General features: G+C 36.1%; 1 protein-coding gene across 1 annotated transcript in view; it reads left to right on the top strand.

Moving 5' to 3' along the window:
* Nucleotides 1-17915, top strand: part of OTOG (otogelin) — a 107950-nt gene that overhangs the window by 6660 nt on the left and 83375 nt on the right. The window contains exons 5-15 of the mRNA XM_027459061.3: nucleotides 5847-5939; nucleotides 6151-6305; nucleotides 6691-6809; nucleotides 7204-7409; nucleotides 9029-9159; nucleotides 10006-10112; nucleotides 10997-11106; nucleotides 11937-12062; nucleotides 13029-13137; nucleotides 13988-14034; nucleotides 14577-14722. Coding sequence (XP_027314862.3) covers nucleotides 5847-5939; nucleotides 6151-6305; nucleotides 6691-6809; nucleotides 7204-7409; nucleotides 9029-9159; nucleotides 10006-10112; nucleotides 10997-11106; nucleotides 11937-12062; nucleotides 13029-13137; nucleotides 13988-14034; nucleotides 14577-14722 — 1349 coding nt within the window. The remainder of the gene's footprint in view (nucleotides 1-5846; nucleotides 5940-6150; nucleotides 6306-6690; nucleotides 6810-7203; nucleotides 7410-9028; nucleotides 9160-10005; nucleotides 10113-10996; nucleotides 11107-11936; nucleotides 12063-13028; nucleotides 13138-13987; nucleotides 14035-14576; nucleotides 14723-17915) is intronic.

Below are 17915 nucleotides of genomic sequence, written 5' to 3'. Positions count from 1 at the left end.
GGAACTACCTTCCATATGAATCTGTTTTTCATCCTAAATGAAACAAACCAAACCAAAACAAACAAGCACCACAAAAACAAGAAAACCCTATGAAGGCATTGCGAAGAAGAACACAAATTATTTCTGGAGTAACTTTGAAACTACTGCTGAAAATTCCCAATGAGTTAAATGCTGCAAATGTTCTTGTGTTGAAATGCTGCAGGAGACATGAGTCTTTAATGTTGAAGGTCACCATTTCTGTAGAAGATGCTTGTTCCTTATGTGTGCTCCAAAACTGATGTCAAGAGTTGTAATGCAGCTAACTGGAAGGCTCTGAGTAAAAGATGAAAATTACATCCTACTCAATCACCTCAGAATCTTGAAGAAAACTGTACTTCCTAGTGTAATGAGATCTTTGTCCTCATTCCAAGGCTGCATTGCATCCTACGGAAGCCCATATGCTTCAGGAAACTTGTGCCATTACTGGTAGATGCTTTCAAAGACTGTTTTGTTGAAGGATAAAAGATACTGCATGAAAGAGTTCCCCCTAGCCATAAGCACCTGAAAGTATTCTAGAGAAAGTGTGCAGTGGAAATCATGCAGTTACAAAATACGAAGTTTCAAGAATATTGACTGCTAAACTACTTGATTCTAAGCATGCTTTCTTCTTGTGATATGAGATTAGGTCTTAGTTGATGCTTCTTTTGATCTCAACCTGCTGTTTTTTTTTTTTTTTTTTTTTTTTGGTCCACTCTAGTTCTCTACAGTTGCATAAGAATTTTTAAAAGTCATATTTCTAAGGATCCCCAAAACTGTACAGTCTTTGTCTAGACAATTTCTACAAGTGACTCTGAAGAGGTATTAAGCTATCTTTGGACCGATGCTTGTTAACAGGCAGACTTAGAAGAATGTGAAGGAACAGCCTGGACCTTTTACCATACCTAGCTTAAGTAAAACTTGTTCATTTTGAGATCTCCTCCAAATAAATGTTCCATACTTGAATTTTTTGATTGAAGTGAAGCTGATTTGCATTAAACAGTTTTCATGCCATGTCTTAAAAATAACAGTAACAAGCACTTGCTCATGTTGGAATTCTGCTTTCTAATGTGTGGTGCTCTTTTTTTTTTTTTTTTTTTTTTTGGGGGGGGCAGACAAATGAAGGTCCACAGCAATCAAGAACTTAAGAATCAAGAATATAGTGATGATAATGGTGTATTGTGGTGAGGTCAAAATTTGAATGGTAGGAATCCAGTTGCTCTGTCATAGTTAAAAATAAAGCATTTTAAAGTTGATTTTCTTGCTAATGTGCATGTCAGACATTTTCTTGAATGTTTTGGCTTGCTTTTACATTTGTACAAGCTTTAAGTTGCATGTCTCCTTGAGTTAGTATCTTATCTTTTGTGTGAGATACAGATACCTTTCTTTGCATATATAAAGATATCTGCAGTGTTCTGAGAAGAGAGCTATTCTTTATTGGATGAATCCCACTTCATGCTAAAGGGCTTTACATAGTATAAATTACGTTCAGCTGTCCTTTTCCTCTCCATAACTGTGTTAGTAAATCAGAAGAACTAACCTTGAGTGAGAAAACCTGGACTTATAATTGGTTGGCAACCAAAGTATACTCATCAGAGCAACAGTACCGTAAGAAGCTGTAATAAACTAACTAGGCATAATATCATATATACACAGCCACAAAAGAAATAGTCTCTATAATAATAATGCAAAGTAAATGCTTATTTTGACAAAGATGCAAGTTGTCTTTGATTAGTTACCATATAAAATCAGCAGAACTTGTGATCAGAGCCTAGGTGAAGAACCCTTCAGAAGCCAGCCAAAGTTGAGTGGGATTATGCAATATTTCAAAATGGATTTTAGAATTTACTGTTGTCAGGTCTGTGATGCCATTCAAGGATCTCCTTTTAGAGAGCATGAGCAGTTACCTCAGAAGCTTGGGCACTGATCTCCAGGAAACACAGTGCAAACAGGCTGAATTACAGTCTCGCTTCTCTTTGAGACTAATTGCTTGACATTGAAACAATAAGAAGTGGGATGAACTAAAAGAAGAGACCCAGGTACTCAAGGTACTAAAGTGACCTTATTTCACATACTGAATGGGGATGCAGCCTGTTCACTAGTTATGAGACCGTTGGAGTATTTAAGGAATGAGAAGAGCAGATAAGAGCTCAGACCTTTAAAAGATGATTCTTCATCTTCACCCTGATCAATAAAGGACTTTACGACACCATCCTCATGCTGATGATGGTTATTCTATCAGGGTGACCTGGAGGTTGTAGTGGCCTCATTGGTTAGAAATTGCCCTGTTGCTTGGAATAGAATCCTATTATTGGGGCTTACCATTTTATGCTAGACCAGTCTCACTGATTTTCAGATTCCAACCCAATGAACTCAACTGGCATAACATCAACGGAGAAAAGAGGAACTAAAGACTCGATAGCAGTCATTTTCCAGTAAACCAAGGATACAAAAATCTTCTGTAACCTCCCCTATTTTTAACATTGGCTTAAGCTTGATGTTTACTACCTTTTTGCAAGTGGTACAATGCTTTTCCTCTCCTTATAAGAGAGATGTCTACTTGTGATAGAAAGATCATATGGGTGATCTTATTTAGGGAGCTTATTTTTCTTTAATGACAAAGACCTAAGTGAGCCCTTTGTTATGGGATGTTTATTGCTGATAGAAATACTTCCTCAGGTATGTTAATTGAGCAGAAATGGATGCACCCAGTTCCTGATTAAAGGAGGCTACACTGTTTGTAGCAGCAAGATCAGTGGATATGATTGGAATCAACACTGTTTCTGTTATTACCTGCTAAAGAATTACTCATCTTTGTAGACAGAACCCTTCCATGATGTGGAAAGAAAGATACTCTGCAGTGATGTAAAAAGGGATATAAGTAGATACGACAGCTATATTTATCATGTTTTTAGAATTGTACATGCACAGATAGAAGATGACTTCATAAGGAAAAAAAAAATGCTCCTACTGACTTATTTGATTTCTAATTTGGATTTGAATAACTCTCTTTTCCTCTTTGAAAGAGAGCATGAGCCATCCTTCTTGGTTACAGCAAACATCTCCACATCAGCTGACTGTATGCACAATTGAAATAAGTGTAGCTTGAAGCAGGTTACCTGAGCCGTGCTTAAAGGGGAATCATTCAACCTGAAACATCAAAAGGGGGCTAACTTCGTCTACAGCTAAGAGGAACATGACTTGCAGTCTAATGGCAGATTATTGTAGCTGAACAGGCACTAGGGCATAATCTTAGAGAAGCAAAGAACAGAGACCTGAGCTCTGATTACACAGGTCTCACAACACTCTAGATGAAAGAGATCAATGTCTGCCTTTCTTGACAAGAGGAGTAAGGCTCTTGCATTAGTGACAAGATTGGTCACTGTGAGTATGTAAATGAGATGGCTCAGTCAGAATAAGCAGGGACTTTTATACACGGTGCTTGCATTATTTTTTTTTTTTAACTGAGCTCACACTGGCCAGGTGGGGAGGAGGTTGCAGCAGGATTGTTGAAAACAAAGGAATCAAAATTAATCATTTGGATATCTAAAAAGTCTTCATATGAAAGTTATTGGATTTATGTTTTTGCAAATAAAAATGGTTGTAGGAAATACCGAAAATAAAATCCTGTACTGGCAAATTGTGGCAGACTTAGTAAGAAAGAATTCTGTAAGGTTGAAACTGAAGATGATAATATGTAGAAACTTTTAGCCTGAAGTAGATGGGCATGAAAGTTATATTATTTTCTTTTTACTTAATGAAGTAAGTTTCTTGCAGTCTTCCTCGTTTTAGCATTACAACCATCTGTGAGCACACAGTCTTTCTTCTAAGTTTCCAGGATCTCACAAAGCAGAAGAAACTTTAAACATGACCTTTTTCCCCAAGAAATTTCTGCACTTGTAATACTTCTGTAAAATAGCTGATAATGAAATTTGAGGTAGCCTCGCAAAATGTTTTAGTAGCTTTGAGTTCATAAATACTGACAAGTTAAGGTGTGAATTAGATGTTGGGTGCGCAATTACATGGTGTGTACATCTCAAAGTGATTTGTGTGTGGTAGATCCATACACAAATCATGGGAGTTTTTAAAGATGCATTTGAAAGTCTTGTGCAAGCTAAATTAGGGGCTTAAAATGAAAAGCAAGATTGTTCATAACATTTTTTTTCCTGTTTTCATTAAAAATAAATTACAGTTCTGATTGTTGTTAGAGGTTTGGTTGCTCTCACAGGGTACTATTCATATGCATCTTGCTTTCAGATTTATTTACACCTACTCACTGGCTACTGTAATGGTGTCTCTACTCAAGTTCTCTAATGCTGGCAAGACAAACTAAATATTTGCTATAAAATATGTTGATAGGAAAATGATATTGTTAATCCATCAAGAAAATGAGATTTCTACAAAGGGACAGAAGAAGTAGGGAGGAAAAGCCACTTTGATTTATATTGTTCTTGCTGAGGTGGGGAATTCAGCATCCATTCGATAGCAGTAGGATGTCAGTGTTCAGCTCTTGCCTTGATTGAAAGTATTTGTTACCTTACAATCAGTTTATGGAATAACATGTCAATCGTTCTATATAGCAGCTTAGAATCTACTTTTGATGTTTGTATATTTTGTGAAAGACAAAACTGAGAATAAAACTTAAAGGTGTGGTGACCCATGCAATCATAAAACAGTGTTCTTTATTCTAGCAGGCTTTTCTCCTAATTCTGTTTAAATTTTGTAGTGTTTGTCAGAAGTGGAGCTTGGATGAGTTTGCCTGAATCAACAAAGCTTTAAACTCTATTTATTATAGCTTTCTCAAAACCCTGAAGGTAATGTTAGGCTTTCTTTCTACACCTTTGTTGATTAAACATTCCTTAAGTCAGTGTTTTACTGAAGTGGAAGGTCCTTTTCTGTAAATTCTGTTTTTCAGGACATCGTTTACACAATTCACATCTGAGATTATTTTTAAGAATACTGTCTTTCTAATGCCATATAAAATAAAAAGGATGAAACTTCATTTTTTTTTCCTGAAGTATTTTTTAACTTGTGTGCTTAGTTCTTGTCCTTAAATATTAGTATATTTATTTTACAAATTAAGAAGGACTATAGTATTCATCATTTCAGTTCAATTCAATTCAATCATTTCATCACCACATCTGCACTTGGTAGCAAGAAGCTTGTTTCTGCTTGTGTGCACCTGTCCTTGCACTGTGAAAACTTGACTTGGCTGACTTGTGGCAATCTTCCTGGGTAAAGAAAAAAAAATGTATACCTTGCCCCCTTGTACCACCTTCGCTGCAATAAAACAGTTATCTGTCTCTCTCTCCACTCACACCTGCCATTGCAACTCAAAGCTTACTCTCTGTACAGCAGTTTCTCTGTAATATAAGTTTTTTCTTCTATTTTCTTAAAAGTTTGTGTCTAATAAAATTAGAAACAAGTACAGGCATGTGCATTTATGGAGAGTGTTTGTGGTTAGTGTACATAAAAGCTGCAAACTGGAGGGAGGGCAGACAGTTGAAAGATGAGATGTGGACATCTATGTTTCTAGGGTAGCATGCTCTTATTCCAGTAGAGTTTACCCATGCAACGTTTGCAGCATTCTTTTATGTAGGGCTATAAGCACCATGCTGTTTTGTTTTGTGATATCTATTGATTTTATTTATTAACTAAATAAATGGACTAAAAGTATGTCAAACTAACTAAAAGGTATCATAGCAAGGCTAGCACAGCATTTAAATTCTAAGCTAACAGCTGGCATTCTGGGAGTTAAAATCAGTAGCTGAACTGTGTCTTAAGAATGAAGATTATCATTTATTTTTAATGTGCCTTGGCTTTCCACTCAGGTTCATTTACATGTTTTAATGGAGGTGAGTGTGTCTACAGAGAACTCTGCAACTGCAGTCGATTTAATGCAAGTGGACCAAGATGTCAGACAGGTGTGTAGAAAGAAAAGAGCGGGCCTCTGGGATTGCATGCAGGTTCCAACAGCTACGAGAATGACTACCCTTTTCCTAAATGTTACTTCTTCCTCCACTACTTTTCCTACCTTCTCTTCTCTGTGATGATACATCACGGTATAGCTACATCGCAACTACAGATTAAATCTAAAAACCAGCAGTACTTGTCAAGTGACTCTCCTTTTGTTAGTTTATAACACAGGTGCTGAAAGAGATCATATATGCAGAACATGGGGTCAATATCATTTTGAAACTTTTGATGGACTGTATTACTATTTTTCTGGGAAATCTACATATGCACTTGTGAGACATACTGAATTAGATGAACAGAGTTTTTCTATACAGGTAAGGGACTACACTTCTACATCCCCTTTTACAGTTATTGAACATGCAAATAATGCAATAATTTTAGGACATTAAGAATAATTTGAGATGATAGTCTGGCGGTCTGGAATGTAACCTATATCCAATTCTAAAGTAATATATGCTACCAATTAATTTTTCACAAAATATAAATAGCTGGTAGAAAACTGTCGTGTACTTTCTAAACCTGCTGCTGCTGTGAAAAGACTGCTCCAAAAGGATGGAAAATTTTACTCATGTTTTTGGGAAGAGTAGGGTTATTTGTCCACATGCTGAGGGTGGGATTGTGAGTATTAGTTGTGTAGCAGGTGGCTTATGAATAATTTAATTACATATTAACTTTGACACTAATAATTTTATTTGACAGGTGAATAATGATCCTGAATGTCATTCTTCTCCTTATTCTTGCAAGCGGTCCATTAGTTTATTCTTTTCTGGAGATGAACAAATAAAGATGAGCAGTGAAGTGACCTATAAAGGATTTGGGTAATCATACTTGTGTTTCCGAGGCTGTAATGATAGAATTAATATATACAGTTTTGACAACAGAGATATAAACAAGGTGACTTATTTGTTGGTAGCTTAAAAACTTTCCAGACTACAGCTGTAATAAGCACTCCTCATCTACAGAGTAGATGGAAGTCAATATCTAAATAAGCAGCATGCATTATCAAGAAATACAACTATTGACATTCACCTTTTGATTTTTTTGGCTCTTACTTGCAACTTCATCGCTTTTAGTTCAATTACTCAGTATTTACATTAGTGGTTTTAAGATGTATAAAGAAATCATTAAATTGCCAAGTAACATTTTTAACAGTGTTATTGCTTCATTAAAAGTTGTTCGTTGTTTGCTTTTTGATTCTGTCCTGTTTCACAGACTACGGTTACCTTACATTATTGGAAATTTACACATCCAGAAACTAGCTGGGTATTTTCTAGTCAGGCACCAATATGCCTTTACCCTGGCTTGGGACGGTACATCTGCAGTGTATATCAAAATGGCACCAGAGTACCTGGGCAAAACACATGGATTGTGTGGAAACAATAATGCTGTCCTGCATGATGATCTTGAAACTAGTTATGGTGAGTATTTAAACTAATCCCTGTTGTGTAATACCATGTGTTTTGTTTGTTTGTTTTTCCTCAGGTGTACTATATGTTATTTTACTTGGATTTTACTTGCAATGCTAATTGAATTTAATACTTGGAATTTTTGAAATGAAAAATATGATATGGAAATACTTCTGTTAGATGATAACGTTGATGAAGAGGGCTGGTATCAATATGGATGGGGCTCCTGAGGGGGTCATCTTTAAAGCATGCTAATAGCTGGGTACTCTGTTACTTACAGTGGTATTTGTACTTCAAATTGCTGGTACCTAAAAGATAAAATTCTGCTTTTAAATGTTCATTGCCCTCTAAGCAATTCTATGTAGTAGCCTGTGGAAGCCTATGATGCTACTAGTGGAAAAAAAATGAATAATTTTAATTAATAATTCAGTGAAGACTGCCAAATCCCTTTTTGATCTGGCATTTCATTTATGTTAATGCTTTCAGAAGTGACCAGTGATTCTTGGAGTCCCAGTGCCTTGGATGCCAACCTCAGATACTTACAAGAGTCTTGGCTTTCAAAAAATTCTGAGTGATGACCTCTATAAAATTAAAAAGAAACAGAGGATGAAATCAGGCCCCTTAAAATGTGTGTCAAATGAGGCAATAAAAACTTCTGGAAATGATTGCTTTGGAATGCTTAACTCTTTGTTCTTGCTCTTTAAAATTAGAGTGTTTCTATAGAGTACTATTTTAAAGCTTAAAGTACAATATATGGCAGGTTTCCTTTGTTTAAGCATGCCACTCAATTTTATAAAATATCAGCCCTGCACTAGGATCAGCCTTAGCTCTACTGAATAGCTTACTCACTATAACAAACGCTGAAATTAATACCGAGATCAATAGCTTGTTGTGCTCATTGCCATCAGACTTTTCACTACCCTCTCACCCTTCTGAGGGTATCTCAGTTGCATAAAGCTGTAACTGGAGCACAAGTAGATGCACTGCATACTGCCTTTATCCAACTGTCTTGGGGAGCAGTAGTAACACAGAAAAGGCATGATAGCATTCATGGGTAATCTGAATATTAATAAATGTCACCACATCTCTGTGATGGATAATATTTTTTTTTTTTTAACTTGTTTAAAGCTAGCATAGCCATTTCTACTTGTATAAAAAGGTCACACCTTTTATTTGGTTAATATAGTTCATTATATTGTACCCTTGCAGTGACCTAGGGCTACCTCGTTATTCTTGGGGCTTTATAGGCTATCTATCAAAAGTTCCATATAAAGGAGCAGCATAGAACTGTGCATATACAGACTATTATTTTATTTCCTTTCTTTTGTTCAAGGACTACAACACACATAGTCCAACTTCCTAAAGCCTTTTTTTTTTTTCCAGATCATGTAACTTGAGTTTGCTTCTTTCTGCTGTTCTAAAACCTTCTGCTATATTTACTTCAAAAGGATTTTCTGTCTTAAAAGACCAGATCATCTTCAGAATTGCACCTGATTCATTTAGTTTTAGATAGGGTGTGGCTTTCTCTGCTTAAGAGATGTGTTATGATTATTGATATATTTTCCTGGTAAAGCCTATAGAAATATTGTTTTGCCAAATCACTGTGTTGACTGTATGTGTGTCTTGTTTAGGAAAACTGACAGATGATGTAACAGAGTTTGTAGAGAGTTGGCAGGAAAATCCTCCACAAGGAACACCCAATTGGGATAACTCTTTTCTCAGTGAACCACCCTGCCTGACACAAAGCCATGAATCTTTACAGGTTTGGATATGCACAAAAGGATTATTACAGCATTCTTATTAGATTAGATTCTTATTAGAACCAGAATTTGACTTAGTACTTTGAAGAAGGAGACTGGAAATATTCTCGGTTCTCCTTTGGAGAGTTGAATTGAGGTGGCTGCTGTAACAGTAATTTATCTTGTTCCCTCTTTCTTCCCCAAGTAGTTTTCTGTATGAGTTCATAATTTAATTTTTTGATGTTTTGGAGAATTTTTTTGATGTTTTTGGAGATGCTTTCTGGATAGCAGCCAAAAGAAGTGTTTGAATCTGGGGTTAAATGAGTGAAAAGTTATCAAGTTAGGAATTCATTATAGAGCTGGTTCCCACTGCTTCCTCTTAGGAAGGATAGGAAGAAGTAGGCACCCAAAACCAGAATGAGAGCATGTTTTATTTACTAGTGTTAAAAAAAATATTTTTGTTACATTAGTCTGCCATATTAAAGTAGTTTTACTTGTAAGTAATATTTTGAAGTTACAACCCTGAAATGAAATGCTTTGAAGCTAAAGCTGATGCAAGATCTCTGTTGCCTTTTACTACGTGAATTAACTAAAATAAAGACTATTTCAGGTCATCTAGGCTTAGCTGCAACACTGTCTGCCCTTTTTTTAGGAAGGGATATTTTAGTATCATTGGCACAACCTTGAATAAAGGATTCAGTGTTAAGATCACTCTGTCATGGACAGTAATACATTGCAAGCCACTGCTTCTAGTTGATGAATTCCTAGCCATATCCTGAGAGGTGTCTGTTCTGTTTTTGCATGATTTACTTTTTGCTTAGATTTACTTTTTGAAAGCATGTTCACAACAGCAATCTCTTTAATTACAGAGGGCATACACTCTGTGTAATATTCTGTTACATCCTCCATTTGAACAATGTCATGAATATGTGAGTCCTCTTCCTTTTATGGCAAGCTGCACCAGTGATCTTTGCATGTAAGTGAATGTTTTTGAGTAATTCCAAAGCTGTTAGAATAAACATTCTCCTTAACATGTATAATTCATTCTCATGATAAAGGAAAGTGATGTGATTCTTTTTCTGTGTGCCAGCTGATATCTAAAATTCCTGTAATAATGTAGAATGCTTTGATTTTCACTCGTTTTAGTTTTACTGGCAGAGACTACTGTGGAGTTGCTTGCTTTCATTAGTGTAAGGATGACCAAAAACCAGGCTCAGCTGTTTTCATAATAACGTTGTCAGTTTACATTCCTTTGAATATGACACCAGTTTTCATGCTGAATGTGTGACATCATTAGTGTTCCTAATCTTAATGGAAAGTAGTAGTGAATAGATGAATTGGGCATCCGTAAGCAGTATACATAACAAAAATAAGAAATGGATTATCTGCATGCACAGAAACTATTTGAATATATGCTATCATTTCACAATCTGGAATAATGCTTGTCAAAGTAATTTTGACCGTCTAACAGGCAGGTCTGAAAAAAAAATAATTCAATTTCCTGTACCATGATGTGGAAATCTTATGCTTTCTTCTTGCGAGTCTTCTGTTGGATTCTACTCCTCTTGTAAAAATCAAGATCTCTATGAAAATCTCTTTACATTGATGCATCACTGGTTTTCATGTTTTTATTCAGGAAATTAGCATCAGATTTCAAATATATAGATCAGCTGTCTTCAAGTGTCGCAGAATGTCATATCCATTTCAGGCTTTTAAGCTATTCAAGCAACACAGTACATTAAAATATTATTAACATAAATACAAGCAATGTGATGTATGTAGTGCAGAAGCATTCATGAGGTTATGACTGCATTTTTGAATGTAGGGAGAAAATAATATGTAATTTTTTATTTGTGTAAGGTCAGCAGTTGATAATGCAACTTGGTGTCGAGCATTAACTGAATATGCCAGAGCATGTGCCCAAGCAGGAAAGCCACTGCAGGGATGGCGAAAGCACTTTCAGCAGTGTGGTATGCAGACACTTTCATATTTGGAAATACTGCTTAGTGGTTGTACTTTGAAAAGACTGCTCTTCATAATTTTACTTTGTCCCTCCTCCTATTAAGACCTAATACAGTTATCAGTAAAAGCATAACTGTGGACTCCAATGCTACGTAAGGCTTAGGATTTTTTTTTATGTGTGATCTGTACTGAGTATATCGAACACATTTGAATAAGCTTGGAGATTTGAAGAACCTTCTTACTGAAACATCAGAAATACTTTAAGAATGATTATGATTAACCATCACATTTTTTCATGGAGCTACTCTCTCAAATATTAGCCAAGACTTCATAGATTTCTGACATATAAAATGTATTGTGAGTGTTCAAATATCTATTTGAGTTACAGTTGAAAAAGTCTTCATTTTATAAGTCAGAGAAGGTAATTTTGAAGGAGAGAACCTATTTTGTCCACCAGTCTGGAGACAGAAACAAAATTGATTTGTCATTTGTGACAGGAATATTTTCTGTGTTTCCAAAAATGTTGGTTAATGGAAATTCTATGATTTCTTATGCTGATCTCAGAATTTAAATGGTTTTGCTGTGAGAAAGTTTCCCCACGTCTCCCATTATGTAGTTTAAGATTATTACTTCTTGATGCACTTGCACTGGACAGACTATGAATATACTTCTATTCTGTTCGTGTTATGAAACTCATTGTTTCATCATTAGAGACAAAGGATACTCAATTGAGTTACCAAAGAGCAAATATCTAAAATCAACATGTGCAATCTATTTATGACCATAGGCAGCAGCCCAAGAGCTCTATCTTTTTCCTCTGTCTTTTTCTGTTTTGTAGTGATTACCTGTCTTGAACCCTTGACTTATAATGAATGCATCAGCTGTTGCCCTGTTTCATGTCATCAACAATCACAATGTGTTGGCAGTGAGCTTCCCTGCATTGATGGATGCTATTGTCCGGATGGTAACAGTTTTGCTTCTCAAATATGTATTATTTGATTCCATTTAACTTTCTGATAACTTTCCCTCAGGTTTACATATCTACATAGCCTGGCTAGATGAAGGCATTAACAGGAACTCTTTATAAATACAGTGCAAGCAGCGTGTGGATGAATGACCATGTTTTCCTCAGTAACAAGAGCCTTTTCCTCAATCTAACAAGTAGGAATAGGTTTCAGCAGAGATCTGTATTCTAGCTGTAGAGCTCCGCAGTGCAGTGAAAAACTTGTTATGCTCTGTTGTTAGTTTTACAGAAGAGGGAGCCAGCCTCTTGATTCCCACAGTTGCTGCTTGTTTTTCTTTTTTTTTTTTTTTTTCTCCTTTGTTTTCCCTGAAGAATGTCTGCAAGGTCAGGTGCTTATGAACTTTTTTGTCTTTTTCCTTTTGTTACTGGCTTCCCTTCGGTAAGTAATCCTATCTGTTCATTCTAGAGAAAATGAGATATCATGGATCTTCAAGTCCTGTCTCTTATACGTACCCTCACAACTTAAAAGTATGATTGTCATTGTCATACATCCCATCGTGTATGGGATAGTAATCTCTTTTAGCTGGAATCATTCAAATATAATAATAGAAAAAAAACACTACTACGGTATAATAAAGACAAACAATGCCTTAAAACATACGAAGAATTGTAAAGATGTCAAAAAAGAAACAAAGGGTACCCAAATGAAACAGCAGGTTTTATTCAACAGTATTAAACACTAATAATTCATGCTATTATTCACTCAAGCAATTTAGGAACTTGGTCCATGTCATATTTATGTAATATAATCGACATGTGTATTTATTCTACTAAAATTACTTCCAAATACCCTACACTTTTATTACTGGATGTGACCATTTGTTGTGTTCTTTGGTATGCTTGTTAGTTCTCTGTCAGCCATTTGTAAATATTTTTATTTTTTTCTTGATATTTTATTTCTTGTAGGCTTAATTTATGAAAATGAATTGTGTGTCAAGCCTATGGACTGTCCTTGTGACTACCATGGAAGTTTTTTTGCCATAGGCTCTGTGGTTTATGAGGAATGTAATAACTGGTTAGTAATTTTTCTTTTAATGCTGTGGACTTCATCCTTTCATATTGACAAGAGAGAGGTCATTTAAGGCACTTAAAACTGAATGAAGTTGACAAGTCATTACAGTTTCTACATACAAAAGCTATTGTTCTATAGATATCTTGTTACTAAGACAAATTTAAAGAAACTATAGAGCCGTTAATGGGGAAGAAGATAAAATCATAGATATTACAGAGAATACTGAAATGTTTAGTACTCTTTTCATTTTGAACTCTTCCCCAGAGTAAAAGGAATATGGAATTCAAAACCTTAACAGGAGAATTTATTTGCCTTCTGTTTCTGTCCTCTTTTGTTGTTTTACTTGGACACGAGAGCCTAATATCTTTGACATGAAGTTGCTGTTCTGGGAATTTTTAAGTTAATTTTATACTTCAGAAAGAAAGGTTTGTAGGAAGAGATAATGTCTCTTATTGAATCAATGTAATTGGAGAAAATAGATGCATTTGCAGACCTGCAACCCCTTCTTCAACAGTTTTGTGTCTTTTTTTTTTTTTTTAAGTAATGATTCAAGTGGCATGCCTTTATTCTTCTGAGTATTAAGAATCCTTAAGATTTTACAATTGTTATCAAGGAGCTAGAAAGAAGTGTCAGATGTGTGGGTGAGAGTTCACTCAATATATCTTCATGACAAGCTCTTGCCACAGCTGCTAGATGTTCTAGTGAATGTGATAGCTCTGCTGTGCCATTTTGTCAGACTCTAGACATCTAGTGCTTGCTTCATGAAATAGGAGTCCAGGAAAAATAGCTCAGGAACAGCCATATATGTTTCAAATTAAAATCTAAATAAGAAACCTTTTTGTTTTTATTTCAGCACTTGCATTGGAGGAAAGTGGATTTGTACAAATCTTACATGTCCAGGTATGTAGAAAAAGTCTCAGATACTTTTTAAATATCTATAAATCTTTATTGGGGTAAAATATTGCTGTTAATATTAACATTTTAAAACTGTATTTTCACTATATAATTTACATTTTTGTTTGCATCTCTATATAAACACATTTACCCACAAAGTAGAGTAAGTATTAAAGTGAACTGAATAGCAAGCATATCTGCCTTTTGATTTAGCTCAGTAATTTGTCTCCCCCTGGGTTGCTGTAACGTCTCTGATAGATGACACTATCTGATTGTTCCTGGCATTCATCTAAGTGTCCTCTGCAGTCTTCACTTGACAACTTACCGATTGCTTTGATATCTTGGCTTGGTGTCACATAAGAACTTGACAAAAGCAAAGATGTGGTACAGTTCCTAACCACTTTCCTAGTACATAGTTATAATGCAAGCACATTTAAAAAAAATATTATAGTATGTATCAGAGTGTATGAACTCTACAGCAATATTTTCTTGAGAATGCGTAATATCTTTTCTACATATTTAAGTCCGTTATTTGCTCTATTTTCCAGCTGAATGTTCAGTTTCAGGAGACATTCATTTCATGACCTTTGATGGGCGCAAATACACTTTCCAAGCTACCTGCCAATATATTCTAGCAAAAAGCCGTACATCTGGAGAGTTTACCATATCCTTGCAAAATATTCCTTGTGGACAGGTAAGGCTTAGAACCTTCTTGTTATGTTTGTATCCTGAAGACATGTCTGATAAGCAGAGGGTGAAGATACTTGAGTTGTCTAGCCTGGAGAAAAGAAGGCTCAGAGGCAACCGCATTGTATATCATAGTCTGGAGGAAACACAAATAGAAGAGCTGTGAAACAAAGAATAAAAATCGGCAGCTTAAGTTCTGTCAGCTTAAAATTCTCCAAACTTTGCAATGTCCTTGAAGCTTATGAATGTTTGTTTTATATTGAGGTTGTGTCCTCTGCTTACACAGTTGAAAATCAGCAAAACAGGATCCTTAAATAAAAACAAAGCAACAACACTCTAAGCAATTTCTTTTTCAAATGAAAGATGAAGCAACTGACTTCTTGCAGATGCCCTGCCCACAGCCCTACCTTTAGCCTGACGTTTAAGTCTGTCAATGGACAGCAGAGGTCTGAAGCAAATATCTGCTGTACAAATGTGCAAGAATTGTTGTAGGCCTCATTCATTTTTCTGTTAAAAACTACTTACCACCTATCCAAAATAGACAGAAATTTTTCTTTTGGTTTAGTTGTGGTGATCGTTCTGTTGAGGAAAGTGACAATCAAATTAGTTGGCTTTATGCAGTACTCCTGACACAAAGTATCTCGCAATAACTCTTGCATGGTCTTTGTCCTGACTGAGAGACTTTGTCAAAGTGTTCAGGTGGCTTGCAGGTGGAAAAAAAAAAAAAGCTTCTTTTGCCTTTTGCTACATATTGGGCTTCATATTTCCCCTATCGTTTAACAAAGTTATCCTGGTCAGTCTGTAGGAAGAGTTTTACAGAGCTTTGAGTGAAGCATTCTGAATGTTACAGCCAGGTGGGTGATCAGAGGCTTATGTGGTTTGTTCCAGGGTTAAATACTGCTAACTCAGTTATCAAATGTGAAAGTGTTGAGAGGGTAGTAAGAGCAGTTTTGTGTGTACTGTAATGCAGGAGTGTGGGGCTTCAGTGCAGCAGTTTGAGTGTCTAACTATCAGATAGCTGGTGCCACTTGGCAGAGGAGCTGCTTCACAGTTCCCTAGGCACCATCCCATGTGTTTTTCCCATTTATAAAAATGAATGAATTGAAATGGGAAGCTAAAAGACTTGTAATGCAGAACCTGGTATTTCTTGATGGTTTGAGATTTGTATGCTTTTAAAATTCTTTTAAGTTATCAGTCCCATCTCATTCAAGAAGATTAAAAGCCCAGAAAGAAAATAGCTGAGGAGATTTTTAGTTTTTTGAATCACAAAGAACCCAGTCATCTAGTGCCTTAGAGCTGATGACATAAACAGTCATCAGGCAACAAGTGATTTGAAAACGATGTGAAATTTTGTTTAAGCACTTTTTGGAAGGAGAATTGGTCAAGTGATCAGCACAGCTTAACTTTATCTGAGTTTCAGGTGACAACCTCACTGGCTTTGTAGTCTGTATGATGAGAAAGTGTTCTGAAGGTATTTTTTTTTCTTGTTGTTGTGGCTTTTTTTTTTTTTTTTTTAAAGTGTCTAGTGAGAGAAATGTCCGTTCCTGTGGAAACACCTGCTGAAAGTTGGCAGGGGCACTGCTGTGAAAGGAGCAGTTCATTGGAACACAGAATAATTGTCAGGTGGCATTCCTCCTTCAGTTTCAGTGTGAAGGAATAATAAAGCTTTTGTCGATAGCGTGCAGCAATGTATATCCTATGGAGAGTTGTTCTCTTGGCTCTGGTTTGTGGGTAGGAGCTGGTATGTTTTATTTTTGGCTTCTTAAAAGGTAGGCAAAATTATGAATTTATAGTCACTGCAGCTGAATGATATGCACAGAAATTAAATGAGCTGCAAGAAGATAATCTGCCAGAGCGTGGCTTCACAGTGCAGATGTTGTCTTTGCCATTAGTCTAGGAGAGCTGGCTGAGCTGATGAAATAGCTTTGTATTCTTAGAATTCAATATTTTTAAGTTTCATTCTATAATTACAACTGTTGATGAAAGACCATTATTGCATTAGTATTTAGAGACATGGAATTTTTGAACGATTTTTATTCTTCGTTATCCACTGTGTGTAATTGTGTGCCCCTGGTACTGGAAGGACTGACAGGTGAACTCTGTTCTCATTCAGCATTTTTGAGCCACCTAGTATTGTTCAGAGATGCTGGCGGCTGTAGTGATTGTTTTCAAGTGGGACAAGATTTGCCCCATGTCATGCAAGTCTCAGTGCAAGTCAGCGGGAGTGTAAATCTTTGAAATGAAAACCTTTATCATCTCAGTTTGGGCTGTCAATGGTGCTAATCACAATATAGTTTTGTTGCTATCTTGACTGTCCAAAGGCAAGGAGTTCTTAAGGAAGACTTGCTCAGTTCCTTTTTTAGTACTGAAGATGCTTGGTATCTTACTATTTGATCAACAGTTGCATCTTCATGGCAGGCAGTGAGACTGAGAAGCACAGCCTCCTGCAGCTCTGCTGGATGTTTCTGGAATGCAGCTCAGGCCTGGAAACTAACCAATGAACAATTTCCAGCAGAAAGACGTAGGTCACTCTTTGAGTGATTTCACATGTGTCTGTATGTGTTTTGATAAATAAGACATTATCAGACGTTAAAGTTAGACTATAAAGATTAGAGTAAATGAGCTAATAGCATGCCAAAAGTGATGGGGCCTTGTTTTGTCACTATTCTTGAATACCTTTTGAATGGGAACAAGACCTTGTGATGCCAGCTGGAACAGACAAAACAGCAGCTGAGTGCTGTCCCCTGTGCTTTGTGGAAACAGGCAGATTTTGTCTACCCCCAAACCACTAAGTCAATGTAAATAAGCTGATGCCTTTGAATCCAGAACAAAGAGGTAAGAATATAACAGGACTAGCAGAAATTTAGTTTGTGCCTGGAGCAAAGAGAAAGTAAGGGTGGACAATGATTCTGATGTCTTTCAGGATGTAGCAAGGTAAATTACAGCATGCTGAGGTGACATCAAGACATCTCTCAGTCTACTTTGTCTGACAGAGAAGTCTAACAGACTTCTCTGTGACAGAACATTTTTCTCATAAAATTGACGAGTGATTAAATTCATTCTAATAATAATAATAATAAAAACTTCTGATGGACTTCTGTGATTAATAAGCATTCTTTTCCCAGGGGTACTAAGAGCCCAAGTACAGATAATTATTCTGAAAGGTGGAAGTCCTGACCTAGAAACTCTGATAGGAATGG

This window comes from Anas platyrhynchos, chromosome 5 (assembly GCF_047663525.1).
Source record: "Anas platyrhynchos isolate ZD024472 breed Pekin duck chromosome 5, IASCAAS_PekinDuck_T2T, whole genome shotgun sequence".
NCBI classification, from domain to species: Eukaryota; Metazoa; Chordata; class Aves; order Anseriformes; family Anatidae; genus Anas; species Anas platyrhynchos.
The sequence above is the reverse complement of the archived record's forward strand: the minus strand, read 5'-3'. Positions and strand labels throughout refer to the sequence as shown.